General features: G+C 37.7%; 1 protein-coding gene across 1 annotated transcript; it reads left to right on the top strand.

Moving 5' to 3' along the window:
- Positions 1–1,987: 1,987 nt before the first annotated feature.
- On the top strand, positions 1,988–16,286 carry LOC134666822 (hepatocyte nuclear factor 3-beta-like). The gene is made up of 4 exons (XM_063524138.1): positions 1,988–2,316; positions 13,111–13,327; positions 15,640–15,715; positions 16,154–16,286. Exons 1-4 carry the CDS (start codon positions 2,048–2,050, stop codon positions 16,216–16,218), a joined length of 627 nt encoding a protein of 208 aa, XP_063380208.1. The 5' UTR covers positions 1,988–2,047; the 3' UTR covers positions 16,219–16,286.
- The last annotated feature ends 1,313 nt before the right edge of the window (positions 16,287–17,599 follow it).

Genomic DNA, 17,599 nt, shown 5'->3' with positions numbered 1-17,599 from the left:
ATTTTCTTGGGGTAGGGGTCACATCCTTGCCTTCAGCGACACAAACTAATTAATTAAGGGTCATTTCGGTGATAGTTTCTACGTAAGCATTTTTTGTCTTCGGTACCTTATCTAATTTTATTTTCAAGGGGGTCCTTTCCACTACCACATTCCATCACATTTTTGGGGGTCTACCGCGAAACAAGAAAATTGAAATTGCAATTTTCGCGTTTCCCGGTAGGTCCTTTGTTAACAAACCGCCTTGATGCATCAATGTCATATTTTATTGTCTGTGAAAACTAGTCAAAAAATCAATTTAAGGCACATCAGTATGTATTAGTTAATCTATGGTTTACTATAGGCACCAGTGTTGCACTCTGGCGGTAGAACATTGCAGTAATACCACATATACCTAACGTTTACTTCATATTCATATTCATAGTCATATTCAGGGATGAGTCACATTAATAAATATGATTTAGAATTTGCTTTCTATCGATATCGATAACACTTAAGTCGAAATTTAATTAATCTCTAGCAGTGATGGTATATTCATAACCGTTTGATCACAAGAAATTATACCGACTAGCTGAATACGCCTCATGATTTATTAATTAATGAGTAACCTGGTGAAGTCCAAGCAAATAAACATATTTTAATAATGATCGAATACTTCCAGTTTTAAATATTGAGAATTTTAAAATATAAACATTTTAATTGCCGCTCAAGCCGGATAGAGATGAATGTATTTTGAATCAGTATTGTATGTAAATGTATAATTTTACAGGGTAGGTAAACTAAGGTAAGTAGTAGTATTTTATATTATAAATATGTTTTTTATGTTACACAAATAGCTTTCTTCTCAACCTAATTCTCCTACATATCTTCCTCTTTATCTATTTAAACTTTATTAAACGAAATACAAAAATAACGTACAAAACGCAGATTAAGTGCCAGTTGCACCAACCACATTTGACAGACTGATCATCGTCAGCCGGCGCGCCCCGCGCCTTTACTATGAAACTTTCCATACATAAAAATTTAGCGAACTCTTTAACGTTCGTAACAGTTTGGTGCAACCGACCCTTAGACTCGGTTGCATCAAACCGTCTGTCACAATTAAAGTATTCGCTAAACTTTATTCTATGAAAAACCTCTCCCCTCTCCTTTACTGCTGAGTGACGTTAATCAGCTCGCTAAAATGTGGTTGGTGCAACTGGCCCATAATGCCATTTGCATCTTTTTAGGGTTCCGTACCCAAAGGGTAAAACGGGACCCTATTACTAAGACTTCGCTGTCCGTCCGTCCGTCCGTCCGTCCGTCCGTCCGTCCGTCTGTCACCAGGCTGTATCTCACGAACCGTGATAGCTAGACAGTTGAAATTTTCACAGATTATGTATGTCTGTTGCCGCTATAACAACAAATACTAAAAACAGAATAAAATAAAGATTTAAATGGGGCTCCCATACAACAAACGTGATTTTTGACCAAAGTTAAGCAACGTCGGGCGGGGTCAGTACTTGGATGGGTGACCGTTTTTTTTTGCTTTTTTTTGTTTTTTTTTTTTTGCATTGTGGTGCGGAACCCTTCGTGCGCAAGTCCGACTCGCACTTGCCCGGTTTTTTTTACTATTTGGTTAGACAGGTGATCACATAAAATCTTTACACATTAAAACACAGTACATAATTAACCCCATTATTCATAAAACTAAACTAAAATTTAATTAATAATGGGGAAATTAGTTAATTTATGTTTATCCCTTTCTTGCAAATACGTAAGTCAAAATGACAGACAAAACATTAATAGCTACTGAGGCTTGTAGAGTTGTAGCGCTTTTCTGAATAACGCCATACATTATACACTTATTACGCAAATCAACAGTGACTCTAAATCAATAAACGGATTATCACTCCCCCAAAACATAAACATAGCGCACATTTATTAAAAAAACTCCTTTCTGCACCATTGCATCCAAAGAGGCCGAACTCGCGATAGCGCGAGCTGGCACGTTAGAACGCCGCGATTCCAAGCCCGACGGCGTTCAGTGCAACCACGGCTTTTGACAAACATGGCTCGCCCTGTTGACAGATCGAAATGGCGGCGAAGAAAATTCCTAAAACCACCACCAGACGACGACAATGATTGCGCCAGTCTTGCGTGGCTTCTTAACTTTAGGCTAGACGAGTTTGTGAACGTAAAAGTGCCGGAAGATGAGCCAGATGTGGATCCTGAGCCGACGGTGGTGAGGAAGCCTCCCTATACGTACCCGGAGCTGATTGAGCGGGCGTTGAGAGAGAAAGGAGAGTTGACGGTGTCTGCTATATACCAATGGATCTCGTAAGTGTTTTATGTACTTACACGGATGAAAACTACATTCATAGTAGACGCTCATAGGAGATGCTCAGTTCCAAACATGGGGAAAGGTGACCATTATTAGGAATTAGATTACAGCTGTTTGGAAGAAAATCAATGTATTCTTATGTCAATTTATGTGTGGCTAACTGTGCATACATGTTTATTTTGTAACGGCATACCAGGACTTTTAAAGTGTGTGCTGAATTTATTGTATTATTCTGATATATTTACGTGTATTTACAGTTTATTATTCATATTATATTTATAGAACTTACCCAAAAATGGCGTTTTAGACGCTTCCTCAAATATTGAACTAACATTCTAAATGAGATTTATAGTATTTATATTTGACATTTTAAATAAATTTATACATATGATTGCTAATTCAGGTCAAAGAGACTAACAAATAAAATTTGATCGAGGTTTATATTTCGTATCCAATCACGCCATACGGCTTAACGGATTTGAATATTTTGAATGGAGTACCTAGGTAGAGAACACAGGCAGTGAACTGAGTAAAAATATTATACCAACTATATTTTTCCCGGAAAATGAGATCATCCCATTTGTTTGAATATGCCTTAAATAGAGTGCCAACGACGAATAGAACGAATTCCACGCGGGTGAAATTATAGAAACAGTGTCAATCCTTCTTCCACTCATGATATTTTCATCCAAATAAACTGAAATATTTTGGTATTCACAAGAATCCCAAGTAACCAAATAGCGTAAAATAGAATGGCATTTGTCACGATCTGCCTAGAAATACAATATTAGTTATATAATTGACGGGTCTGCTTTAAATTCAATTTTCTCACCATCTATTATGGGGCCCACAGATTACCAGTCCGCCGGACGATATCAGCCTGTCAGTTCATCATCATCATCGCAAAAGGTGACAGTGCCGAACAACTGACAGGCTGATATCGTCCGGCGAACTGGTAATCTGTGGGTCCATTTATATTAGTTAGGAATGGAGCATGACCTACATGTTTAATAGTTTAACAACCTCCGTCAACTATATGGCCGTGGTTATCCAAATGGATTGAATAAAATACTTACTATTTGACCTACAACCATAGATAAAACATCCTCCAAACTGAGCATAGTCGCGCTACCCCCTCTGCCACGCATACGGTAATTTTACTCCATGTTCGAGTCGAAAGTGTCTTTGTGTGACGTCCGTGTCTTTGAACGGATCAATCACGGCACGGGACTTCGCTCACCTCGTCCCGCGCACCCCCGCATTTTTGACATCATCGGCTGCATGAAATAATTGCTCTAAACTCGGTCTAGAGGATTCCTAGTCCATGCCTACAACTGAGGTGAATATTTGGTAACATTGTGTTAACAAACTTGATTTGGCAAATTCAAACGAAATAATCATGTCTGCTTGTAGGGTCGGCAACGCGCATGTAATTCCACTAGAGTTGCATGCGCCCATAGGCTGCAATGGTTGCCTAATATCAGGCGGTCCGCACGTTTGTTTGCCACCGACATGGTTTTAATTAAGAAAAAGCTTACATGGTAGGCGCTTTCGAAAAACCAGTGTCTGTGTCGAATCTAGGATTTACCTTACGTTGCTAAAATCAAATAGGTACTCCTTTAAGATGAAACCGGACCAAACACTTTTAAGTATGAGTTTCGGAATAAATGAAACTGAAATTGATTTCAAGGCCTAATTTTCTTGCTGCACCATTATGGGCATGTTACAAGATTTTACTTCTTAAATTATAAGATTAAAATCAGCGCGGAGCCTTCTGGCACTGCACATGCTGAGACTGGGACCCTTTGCCTCACCATAGATTTAAGTTTTATGTTAAGTTAAGTAGATAAGTTTAACCTCTCAAGTTTTATGTTAAGTTTAGTTGATAAGTTTAAGTTTATTTTGTATTTCTAGTTTTATTTCTTCTTTCTTTCTGTTATGTTAAGGTGTGGCAATAAATATTATTTTATTATTTTTCATTTATTTATTTTTCTTCTTAGGCTAGGTCATTTATAACATGAATATGAAAGTAAAATACAAAAACACATAAAAAACAACAAAAATAAGTATAAACACATTATAAAAAACACATTATAACTTTCGTATTTTCCACACAAAGACACCAGTTGTCCTGAAAGCTTTTTACTCAACCGGGAGAGCACTAAGATTCTGGGCTTGTCTATGCCTAGGGTCGGTGGAGCAAGGTTTTTGTGAACATAACTATACTAATAAGTAATCTTAGCGAACAGAGAGGTTCTAGCAACCATCGAAAATAATTTTTCTACGTCTTGACATCAAAAGATACAAAATATTCCAATAATACGAATCTCCACACATCGAAAAGGTATGATACCCTATCTCCTTCAATATGTCTTCGTCATCGGCACGGCGATTACGTGAAATTAGAATGGTAATCACGGTATAAGTTGATAAGCCCCATATCAGGCTGATTTGATTCAGAAGCTACCGAGCCGTGAAAAGGGGACTTTTATTAATATCGACGGGCGCGATATATATTTATAACTATTAATAAGTCACCTGCAGTAATATTTTCCCAATGATATGCGTAAAGTCAAGATATATTATTATATCGTCACGGACATAGTGCGAAAATATGTGTTAAGTATTGTTTAGATATTTCAATACTTCATACCTTGACTAGGCCAGTCAAATTAGATAAAAAAAGCTTATTAAGGAATTCATTCCCAGCAAGCTGGTAATCATTTTAATACCTTCATTTGGCCCTGAATGTGTATAATCTGAGTTTGTGCCATCCCAGGAGGTGTAGATAACTTCTGGGAACCTTAGGGGATTGACCTTGGATTGACAAAACCACTCAATGTAGAAGGGACCCACCGTCAAATGTCACTACCAGCAAGGTTGTTGTGGATCAGACACTGGTAAAAAAATCGGATTTTAAACCGATTTTACCAGAAAAAGAAATTCAAATTGGCGGCCATTTTATACAATATTTTGCTACGAATTCATATTATTAAGATACTTTTGGGATCTTCAGATGTCAAATTTTTTATCTTGATTTATTTGTGAGAGCAAATTTTCCATCGGACGTACCGTTTTTGAACTACAAGCAGAGAACTGAAAAACAGCAAAAAAATTTCCACAACTCCTGCAATGGAGCAAACTCGGATTACACTAATTTAAAATCAAATGAAGGTATACAAATGTTATGATTAAATAAATATTAATGAAGATATCAAGATGATTTATTTTCTAGCTTGCTGGTAATTAATTCCTGGAAAAATCTTATTTGACTGGCCCATGTATTAAAGAGCGGAATATTGTACAAGCTCTGGGGTATCTGTGCCTGTAAATTAATTGGTGTACAGTGCAATTAGTAGAGAGCTTTCTCGAATACTGCTGTGAAAATTTGCTATTGAATCGGCGGTCTAGAAAATTTAAAGTCGAAATCTTGAGATAGACACGGCCATGCAAACGAAATGGAATGTCGGTTATTTTTAGAATATCGGTTATGGAATGGTCGGACGGACACTGGACAGACAGACGCCCGAGCGATCCTATAAGGGTTCCGTTTTATCCTTTTGAGGTACGGAACCTTAAAAACAAATATGTCGAACGCTTTTATGTTATGCGGCAGGAGATGGACTTATGGATGTTTGTATCATGTGAAATCATGTGTTAAGTATGTACCTAAGTGAAGCTCTAAATAAATTTCTACATTGTAATTATGTATTCTGATGTTGATTATTTTCTATGAGAGAGTAAAATTTTAATCACGATTTCGGCCCCACAGCTAATGTGATCGCCATTGGTGTCCGTCACTTTCTATCCCGCGGTGTTAAAAAAGTGACATTTATTTTATCACGTGAAAAAAACCATCCATAAAATACGCCTGCTGATCACCGATTAAATTTCTTCGTGTAGATCTGGGATTAATAAGGTCAGAATTCGGATTTAACATATCCGCAGGAATATCAAGGACTGGATAAACCGTTTTGTAAACAAAGAAATTAGACTGGAAGCCACGTCACAATACCGGGAATGACAACATGACGTGCAATACCCCCCGTGCCAGGTACGACATCGATTCGCCAGCACGTATCGGAGCGTGCCACGCTCGCACCAGATACAAGATAGGATACAAGCGGGTTTATTCTCATCGAGATTTAGGAAATGTTTACTCAATCTGACGATTTCACGACCGGTCTGGCCTAGTGGGTGGTGAGCCTGCCTGTGAAGCGGATGGTCCTGGGTTCGAATCCCGGAAAGGGCATTTACTTATTTGTGTGATGAACACAAATATTTGTTTCTGAGTCATCGTTTTATCTATGTAAGTCTGATATAAGTATCTATATCGTCACCTAGCACCCGATTACAAGCTTTGCTTAGTTTGGGACTAAGCTGATGTGTTTAAAAAAACCGGGCAAGTGCGAGTCGGACTCGCGCATGAGCGTTCCGTACCATAAAGCAAGAAAAAAAACAAAAAAAATTAAAAAGAAAACGGTCACCCATCCAAGTACTGACCACGCCCGACGTTGCTTAACTTTGGTCATAAAACCGGGCAAGTGCGAGTCGGACTCGCGCACGAAGGGTTCCGTACCACAATGCAAAAAAAAAAACAAAAAAAGCAAAAAAAAAAACGGTCACCCATCCAAGTACTGAGCACTCCCGACGTTGCTTAACTTTGGTCAAAAATCACGTTTGTTGTATGGGAGCCCCATTTAAATCTTTATTTTATTCTGTTTTTAGTATTTGTTGTTATAGCGGAAACAGAAATACATCATCTGTAAAAATTTCAACTGTCTAGCTATCACGGTTCGTGAGATACAGCCTGGTGACAGACGGACGGACGGACAGCGAAGTCTTAGTAATAGGGTCCCGTTTTACCCTTTGGGTACGGAACCCTAAAAATCACGTTTGCTGCATGGGAGCCCCACTTAAATCTTTATTTTATTCTGTTTTTAGTATTTGTTGTTATAGCGGCAACAGAAATACATCATCTGTGAAAATTTCAACTGTCTAGCTATCACGGTTCATGAGATACAGCCTGGTGACAGACGGACGGACGGACAGCGAAGTCTTAGTAATAGGGTCCCGTTTTACCCTTTGGGTACGGAACCCTAAAAATCACGTTTGCTGCATGGGAGCCCCACTTAAATCTTTATTTTATTCTGTTTTTAGTATTTGTTGTTATAGCGGCAACAGAAATACATCATCTGTGAAAATTTCAACTGTCTAGCTATCACGGTTCATGAGATACAGCCTGGTGACAGACAGACGGACGGACGGACGGACAGCGAAGTCTTAGTAGTAGGGTCCCGTTTTACCCTTTGGGTACGGAACCCTACTACTATACTGCACAGTAGCATATTTCGTCTTGACGGGTGCAATTTGTTATGAAGTTTGAAAAGTGCGAGGACAAGTGAAACTTATATGTAAGCGCTACTTACCCCGTTAAACTGTTAAACCAGTGTCAAATTGTACTGGTAACCATGGTAACTCCAAGTTTAACCGGTTAACTCCGGGTTAGTGGGAAGTGCTAGTGGCGCTAAGTCGTATTTACGGTACTGTCTTATGCTATAAAATTATGGCGTAAGACATGTAACACAGTAATGTTTTTGTTAAATACTATTATAGCTTTTAATAGTTATTTGTTTTACAAGGGGGCAAAGTTGTTGTTTAACCGCTCGTGCTAATAGTGATACCCGAGCAAGCGAAAGATTCCAAAATTGAACCACGAGCGTAGCGCGTGGTTCGAATAATGGAATCTTGAGCGTTGCGAGGGTTTCAAAGCACGAGGGTTAAACAAAATTTGCCCCGAGTGAAACACAACATTTTTCACCACATCAACCCGAAGCAAATATTAAATGTAAAATATCAAACAAAATCAAACCAAAACAAATCCAAATGAATGTTATTAAATATTTAGGGCATTTCTCAGGAGGGCCATTTTTACGTGTCCGGGGCAGTAATTGATTGAATTTACTGTTCAATAAATCTGAATTAATTTAGGAATGATCTTCAGCTTATGTTCTGTCTGGAACACTATCAAATTATTTATTTATTATTTATATCATACAAGAAAAAAAAACAAATGCCAAAAATGATGTTCGGTGGACGTGTCCCGCACCCAGATTTTATGAAACAAAAAAATATTACTCAAGATGGGGCATTAGATCGGAGTTATTATGGGTATTCACGCATAAGGTATTAGTTAGTTTATCATATTCTTTATATCACAATAATGTGTTTGCTCAACACATTGAATAAAACCAAATTTACGATGTGTCCCGGGCTAGTGACTGATATCGGTGTAATTTGCAAAACATGTCGGTACTCCTTCAAAGTTGTAGACCAGGAACTCAGTGCCTCAAACATAGTATGCTTTAGTTGTGCCTTAACCGTTGAATAAAGAAGAGGTACAGTCACAGTATAATAAAGTGATTTTTTTAAACGTTTCTCCGTCCTTTGGTGGGTTTGGTCCTATGTTTTTTTGAGATCGGTGGTGCAATTTACTCCGAAAGTTTTAGTGCAATTATCGTTATGCAAGTGATTAAGAAATCCTCGAAAGTACGTAAATCCATCATTATTACATCTCCTCTGTACCATTCATGCTATTTCTGCAATTGCTAAAAAGCGATTTATTTTGATATCGCTGGTGTTGATTTCCTTGGTTTCGGTGGATTTTTTGACCACCGATATCAAAAAAAGTGATCACTGAATTCAAATCCTGCTTTGTAAACTAGTTTGTTGTACTAATTTATCATATCTAAAAAGTGAAAGATACGTTGAATAAACGTAAAATTATGTTTGTACGTAAATTAAGTAATTGTAGGTACACAAAATCACTAGTTCACTATGAGTAGTTTTTTTTAAACCAGACGTGTAGACCCAATGTTTTTTTCTCTGTCTTGATGTTTTTTTAAAACCAATTAAGTAAATTATGTTAATTGTCCTCTGTATCACCTGAGGCCCTACACTTCGATACCTTTAAACATGTCAGCCATGTTAAATAAATGTAGTCAATTAGATCCCACTTCTTTTAAAACAACTTGTGTATGTAAGTACTACGCAAGGTGCACCCAAGGGACAGGATATACAGAACAAGGGATTAAAAATTAAGTGGCCTTCTAATGTCGAGATCGCTTCAAAGGCACTGAGCGTACCTACTGATCGATATTTCTAAAGGATAGCCATAGACACAAATTGAACATAGCAAATGTTTTAACACTCCTCAATGTCTTATAAATATAGTTTGTGTGTCTTTGTCTAAACATAGGAATTACAATTTAGCTCAAGTGTTAGAGGGTGCTGGAGATCATAATTAATTGGTATTTAGATTTTCATGCATTACTCGACCACTTCATATATTATAGTTTTAAATTGATGGAGTTCACGCTTTAAAACTCTGTTATTAAAAAATACTTGTTTTCCATATTGAATCACATTGCTTTATAAGTACATTAAATATTTTTTGAGCATTGAACACCACTCAAGAGTGTATTGTTTATCGGGTGCAGGTAACATAAGTTTCTTTTTGATGAGTGTGCGGTCGGATTGCGTTAAACAAACATCTTCTCCTTCATGGCTATAACAATAATTAATAAATGATTATAATGTGCAAATTTGTGGTCGACATATCTGAAACTCGTTCCCTATTATATGAGGACAGTCATATAGTGTGGGATATCTTCTAGAGATGTTGATTTACAAGCCGTAATTTGGTTATTTTAAAATCTTGAGTCTTGTATCTATTAAATTTATGTAAGTTTTCGAGATCATTTGCCTTGTTACATCACTTATCATCAAATAGGAATGAAAAATATAATTAAAATTTAATATAATTGAGATATAAAACTGAAATGTGATTTTTGTGTAAGAATTATTGAATTCGGTGACGCAAATTGATTTCAGTGCCTGCACATGATTTCGGTGTTTTTTAAATCTCAAATATCTTGAAAACTATAAGGTTCTAATGGAGGCCTCCACTACCAATATTTTTTATATTAAGGGTAGATTTTAGGAAATAAAGTCGCATATCATATAAATTAAAAAAAAAATTGGCACCGAAGTCAGGCACCGAAGGTCATCTCTGAGAATCGCCCTTTATCATCCAAAATCATCATTTAAAAGTAAATTCTACCAGCAAATTTAAGAAAACAACTCAAAATTTGCATTTGATTACTTTGCCTCACATGTGAATAAAATGTAACTTTGCTATCAGTTTTTGAAGTGCAAAGTAAGCCTTTCCGAGCTGGTGTGGTGAAAATAGTACATTTCGATGCTAGTGCGGAAGGTATGTCATTACTTCACGAGCACCGAGATATCTTGCCACGAGCCGCAGGCGAGTGGCAAGACTCGGGACGAGTGAAGAATGACATTTCCGCACGTGTATCGAACGACGTTTTTTAATACAGTTGCGAAAAAATAAGAAAAACATTGTTAATCGTACACTAAACAAAAGTGGTAACAGTGACAGCTCGGTTAGACGTCGTCTTTAAGTATATTATATCTATGGGCGTTTGGCAGCTATTCCGTTCCATTCAGTCAACTTATTAAGAACGGAATTTTCAATATTGAATATTAAAAAATAAACGTGTTATAATGATGAAGAGGTAAGTAATTAAATATGAAATATGTAATATTTTTCGTATTCTTACATTAACGGTAGGTTTTTATGCTGATTACGACGTTTAAAGGAAACTAATATTAACACTCATCAATAAGTAGTCGTGAATTGGAACAAGTATAAATTAAAAAAAATTGGAAAAGTAAAAAGCACTAGTTCGAGATAACCAACTTTCCGCACGCTAAACAGCTACGTAAAGTAGCACTTTTTGAGCAACTGTATTAAAAATATTATTTATTATTCAATGTAGAGTCAACGTCAGATGTCAGATATTTACAGTTGCGAACAACGATAAGAATAGGAATAGGTAAATTGAAGAGGTATGCAATATAACATAATAAAGAAACCAAGACTCTTAATTATTACTCGTTTTGATTTAGAAATTGCTTGCTACTAATATCGATAACACTTAAATACTTTTCACACGAAAAAATCGGGCTATGTAAGTATGCATATGAGGTGTAATTGTGTTTTGGCCCTGACTCAATGTGTACTCCAAATAAATTAAATAAAGATAAACGTTATTCAGCTAATTTCAAAAATTGGGTAATGGTGAAAAATATTTAAAAATCAGTATAATAATATATAAGTACCTATATAATAAAAGTCCCTCTTCTGAATGATTCGCCACTTTATTCAACTATTTTTTCCTTTCGGAACTACCCGAATATACCTTGTGCAGAGGGCCTACCGTGAACCACGTTCGACGTGTTGCCTCCTTGTCACACTTACGTACGAATTTACAAGCGCGACAGGGAGGCAACACGTCGAACGTGGTTTACGGTAGGCCCCAAAGTACTAAGACCAGCTGGTCCGCGTGATCGGTGAGAGGGGACCATAGACTAGAAATCCTCTAGACCGAGTTTAGAGCAATTATTTCATGCAACCGAAGATGCCAAAAATGCGGGGGTGCGCGGGACGAAGCGAGCGAAGTCCCGTGCCATAATTGGTCCGTTCAAAGACACGGACGTCACACAAACGGCCCAATTCAAACTTTAAGATACGTCAGTTAATAGATCTAGAAAATATATGGATTAGATATGTCAGTGTCAAACAAGCTTCAAAAGCGACGTTTCTTCAAACAAAAACGTCACTTTTGACACTTGTTTGACACTGACATATGTAATCTATATCGTTTCCATATCTCTTATTTGACGTATCTTAAAGTTCGAATATAGCTGAAAGACACTTTCGACTCGAACATGGAGTAAAATTACCGTATGCGTGGCAGAGGGGGTAGCGCGACTATGCTCAGTCTGGGGGATGTTTTGTCTGTGGAGGGGACAAACGATGTTAAATTGGGGCGATTAGTGAGCTCGCGCAGGTGTAAGTAGGGTTGCCAGATGGTCGCGATTTGGCGAGATTCTCACGATTTAGCATGTGTTCCCGATTCCCGATAAAGTGAAAACTGTCCCGAAAAACAGCCTCACGTTATAAAACAATAATTTCAAATTCCGAACTATCGTCGAGCGAGCGAGCGACCGATGGGCGAGAGACTGTTCAAGATCTCAAAGAATTTATACAATTTTTATATGAAAACGTCTATGGGCAGAGCAGCTAACGTAGTGCCAATAATGTAAAATATCGTTGTTTTTAATACAATTATTTTTTCCCGACTTAAGTCCCAAAATCCCGAAAAATTTATATTTTTCCCGATAATAGCGCCTTTCGATCTGGCAACCCTAGGTGTAAGTGCCAACGGCGCGTAAAGGGTACGCAAGGTACAGTCAAGCGTAAAATATGGGTGCATATAACTTCTCAGTAAATGCATTAAACTATAGATATGTACAGTCGCCATCAGATATATCGGAGCTGCCAAGGTGCTCAAAAATATCTGAACACGCACTCTAGCGCCTTGACAATAGAGGCGTGTTCAGATATTTGTGAACACCTTGGCAGCTTGGCACAGGAGAGAAAAATGTACAGTTCGCGCGAACACACTAGTTTTCTCTCCTGTGGGCAATAGTTAACAGCTTGTGGGCATGTAAGTAATGATTTTATCATAGTTCTCTAAATAAAAGGAGGACCTTTTCACGTGGATAAGGGTTAAATAAGAAAAGTAGCCTTTATAGCCCTTAACTCTTGTGTATGTCTACAGGAAATACGTTATACAGTTATACATATTATAACTCCCACTTAAATCATAACTGTTTATAATACTTATAGCCTCTCTTTTCCGCAGCGATCGCTTCCCCTACTACAAGGCCAACGACGAGCGCTGGAAGAACTCTGTGCGCCACAACCTATCCATCAACCCCCACTTTAGGAAGGGGGCGCGAGCCCCCCACGGCGCGGGGCACCTCTGGTCCCTCGCCGCTAACGCCATTGACCTGTTACCTTTAAGACACCAGCGGGTGGATGAGGAAGTACATGAAGCGCACATAATTGAATGCCCCAAGGTTGGTATCTCTCTCTCTCTCTCTATCTATCTCTCTCTCTTTCTCTCTCTCTCTCTCTCTCTCTCTATCTATCTATCTATCTATCTATCTCTCTCTCTCTAGCCCTTTTTTACCCTTCGGGTGTATGCCTCCATTTTACGCCACTCGTCACGGTTCTGCGCGACCTGAGGGTCTACCGTGAACAATTCGACGTGTTACCTCTGCCTGTCACATTTACGTACAAATTTACAAGTGCGACAGAGAAGTAACACGTCGAACGTAATTCGCGTAGGCCCTCTGGAGTCACTTCTTCCCCGCAGTCCTTTTGATGTCGTCGTCCCAACGCATCTATTTTGAGGTCTACTTTGAGGACGCTCCTCCCCCCATGGTTGTCATACTTATTATAAAATCCTAATCGGCGTCTCTACTATCTGCAAATAGGCTTTTCTACATTTTTATGGTTCCGTACCACCGTTTTTGACCGCCCTTTACGTTGCCGGTCAGCTTCGGTTTTAAATTTATGTAAATTAACAATAAATAAATTAGTAAATATTAGAAGCATATCAAATTGATTTGAATCTAAATAATATATCCGGCCTAGGGCTGCTCTTTGTAAATGCTGTTTGCAAACCAAATAACATAGAAGGAAGGATCCTATAGAAGAATTTATTTGTTGCCCACCATAATCCATACTAATTTACGGCGGGGAACAAAGAAAATGTGAGCCTGTGACAAGGACCAACAATAATAGCTCTTACGCTGCTACTCCTACTGAAAGATACATAAGACTATCCTGTGCGGTCACTTCCCCCCACCTTTCATCTTTCATGCCGGCTCCAGTTATATAGGTACTAGATTCATGCCGAATAACCACTTCATCTGCTTCTATTTATTTACCAAACACGTTCGAATCCGAACCTTTTATTACTGAATCGCAATTAAAAAGGGATTGAGATAGCTGTCAATCCATATTGATTTAGACGTAAGTGTATGGAAATCTGTCATTTCTAATCCCTTTCTGATCGCGGCATGATAATAAAGTTAAACGAATTTATACCACCGGCCTCTGTAAACAGCGCCATGACAATCGTAAATTTTTAAACGCCATTCGATGAAAATATAGACTGCCTCCCACTAGTCTCTACGTTATCAGCAATCCATACTAATATTATAAATGCGAAAGTGTGTCTGTCTGATAGTTTTTACAAGCTTTTATTTACTTTCACCTGTCCGTTGTCTGTCTGTCGGTCTGTAATCAAATCTTGCAAGTTAAATTTGATCCACTTCCCGGTTTCCGATTGAGCTGAAATTTTGCATGCATGTACCTATAAATCGGATGACAATGCAATATTATGGTAGCATCGAGCTGATCTGATGATGGAGACAGGAGGTGGCCATAGGAACTCTGTGATGAAGGAACGCAACCTAATTGTGTTATGGGTTTTTAGAATTGTCTCGATGAGTATTAGTTGTCTGTCGTCAGAAAAGTACAGTCTGCGATAAAAGCTTGTACCAAAAATGAAATTTTTGCCAAAAATTATATCGGAAGTCATCCCTAAAGAGGGTGAAAATTCTACGCAGACAAAGTCGCGAGCAAAAGTTATATTTTTATAATAAACCGCCGATGGTAAATATTAAGCAGACAATATAATTGAACAGAACGCTATAGTTAATACTAAACCTGGTACGTTTAGGACTTTAGGCATAAACGTATTGCCAATTTATTCAGTGGTATTGCTCTGAAATAAACTATAATCTAATGACCTTAGCTGTTTAAGCGACCTTAAATAAATAAATAAAAAAAACTATAATCTCACAAGGTGGTTTTTTAAGGAACCTAAATGATGAAGTATTGTTTCTGAAATAGTAGTGGTAGTAGTAGTAACTATTCAGTTTTTGTTATTATATAACGGACGTTATATTATTAATGTGTGGTGACTAGGTACGAGTACGAGTCAACATTTAAGCACCTAATTTTTAATCATTATTATCATACAAATTTACTAAATATCGTCCACTAATGCTTAGGGGCTACAGGAAATCAAGGTTTTTTTGGGCAAATAAAAGCAAAGTAGATGGAAGTACCTATGTATGTTAGATACATACATGCTAAAATATAACCTTCTGATGTATTTATTTTTCGTAAATAAATAAAAAGAAAATCATACATAGATATCGTTCTGGGATTTGTACTCCAGACCTCAGCCTCGATAAGTGTAGGTACCCATGACACAATTATGAGACAATAATAATTTGACGAAATTCTTGGTTACAATGAATCATCTAGTGGCTGTGAACTGACAAAAAATTACAAAAAGTTTTTAATATTTCAGGTTATCGTCCTGGACGAGGCGGCGATAGCAGCGGCTAGCATTATTCCTGATCAAGATTTATTCTCCGGCAGTACGAGTGAGTTATTTTTAAGGCTTATTTATTGACCCCATCAATATTCAGTCTCATCGGGCTAGATGTACCTGGCCAGCATATTTAATTTAAAAATTGCTAGCGAAATTGGGTGGTTTCAAGATGGTGGAAATAGATGTTTATTTACGTTATGATGTTTTACGTATTTGTTTCAAGAGCTTAAACTTAGCAGCCAAAACTTGCTAGTCCCCGATATCTAAGAAATCCTGTCTCCTGTCATTGGCATTTCAATAAATCTTGTAACCTTTAAAGTCACCTTGTCGTTGACTGCTGTCACGTATTTGCGGCGGCAAGGGAAACATTTCATTGAAAATGAGTTTTGTGAAATGTAGGTATACTAGAAATTTTGAATTTGCTGTGCCGCAAATAGACTAGTTAAAAGGGTGAGCGATTTAGTATAAATGTTATTTCTTTTTTTTCCAGTGTTTCTGAACCCGGTGTCGACAGAACAGGTGGTTCGCGAGTGTGGACTCATCACAGTGGACTAATGGATTCAATCCTGAGTAAAACACACCTGAACGCCACAGTCAAACTCCAGTCAAATTGAACAACATAGTTAATGTATCTCTATACATATCTCGACTGCGATTTTATTACCTACGATAAAAGTGATAAAAGTTAATGTTTTCAAAAATACAGACGCAGAAACATCAAGTAATGACATATGTACTTTTAGCATTAGTACTTTTCGAGGTAACATACAAATTAAACTAGTAAGAAATAGATGCTGGTTGCCGGGAGTCCATAAAGCTACGGTCTACCGCGGTTGATAGCAGGCCGCGTAGCCTACATGCCAATCGCTTACGCTCCGCAGCGATCGAAACTGTCACTGTCAGATTAATATAGAAGAGCGATAGAGAGACACAAAGGGTTTCGTTATCGTAGCGATTGCGATTGACACCTTGGCTAGGCCGGCAGGCCGTGATGTCAATACTAGCGACTGACACGATGCCCGCCGCGGGAGCCTGAGGGGCTACCGCGAAAACCGAAATTCGGAAATGGCGGGGGTCTTTCTCTTTTACTCAAATAAAGGCGTAATTAGAGTGACAAAAAAAAAATGCCCGCAATTTGCGAACTTGTCAGACAGGTATATTTAGATAATGGAGGAAGATTGGACAGTGAAAAGTGGTTCTGCAGCTATCGTTGAAGTGACGACAACTAGCTCGGATTCCAGAACAGCGGCGCAATAATAACATGTCGGTCGGACATCAAGTCTCAGTCTCATTTTTCGTCGCTGAGCGAACTAGTTATGAAAGTAGGTAAATAATTTATGAAGGGCATAAACGAAACTGTGTCTGTAGTTTTTACAACTGTGTCAATTTAGGATAATAGCATACGTATGAAAAGAATAATGTTTTTTTTTATAAATTAGGTGGCCTCGGCTTTAAAAAATATCTTCTTATCTGTTATTATGTAGGCATTAAAATTTAAAACAAGATGCACAGATATTAATAACATTTATCAATAACGGAATATGTTAGATTTAAAATTGGCCTCTAGAATTAATATTATAATATTACGCCAGCAATGCTTACAGAAAATACACAGCAAGGAAATGTGTATATATGTTACAAAGACAAATTTTCTGATTGATTCTAGTCTACTGAAACTAGTCCTATGTTTAGGTTAGCTTAGAACAAACAGCTGGTAATTATAAGGGGTAATGAGATCTACCCGGTCTTTGGACACTTTCTACAGAGAGGATAGAGAAAGGTGAAGCCAGGTCGAAATCTCTAGAACAGTCCTGAAATTTGGTAAGTAGGTACTTATTTTAATAAAAGGTTATGTTTTCATGCAATACCACATGACGTTTGGGACCTTGAGGAATTGCCCTATTTTGGAAATTGAGTTTCATCCTATAGATATTTA

This window comes from Cydia fagiglandana, chromosome 8 (genome assembly GCF_963556715.1).
Source record: "Cydia fagiglandana chromosome 8, ilCydFagi1.1, whole genome shotgun sequence".
Taxonomy (NCBI): Eukaryota; Metazoa; Arthropoda; class Insecta; order Lepidoptera; family Tortricidae; genus Cydia; species Cydia fagiglandana.
This window is presented reverse-complemented; position numbering and strand designations above follow the sequence as displayed.

Excerpts from the sequence above, each read along its gene's own strand:
- LOC134666822 (XM_063524138.1), top strand. The coding sequence starts at position 2,048 with ATGGCTCGCCCTGTTGACAGATCGAAATGGCGGCGAAGAAAATTCCTA. Across the intron at positions 2,317-13,110 it reads GCTATATACCAATGGATCTC|CGATCGCTTCCCCTACTACA; the intron begins GTAAGTGTTTTA and ends TCTTTTCCGCAG. Across the intron at positions 15,716-16,153 it reads TTTATTCTCCGGCAGTACGA|TGTTTCTGAACCCGGTGTCG; the intron begins GTGAGTTATTTT and ends TTTTTTTTCCAG.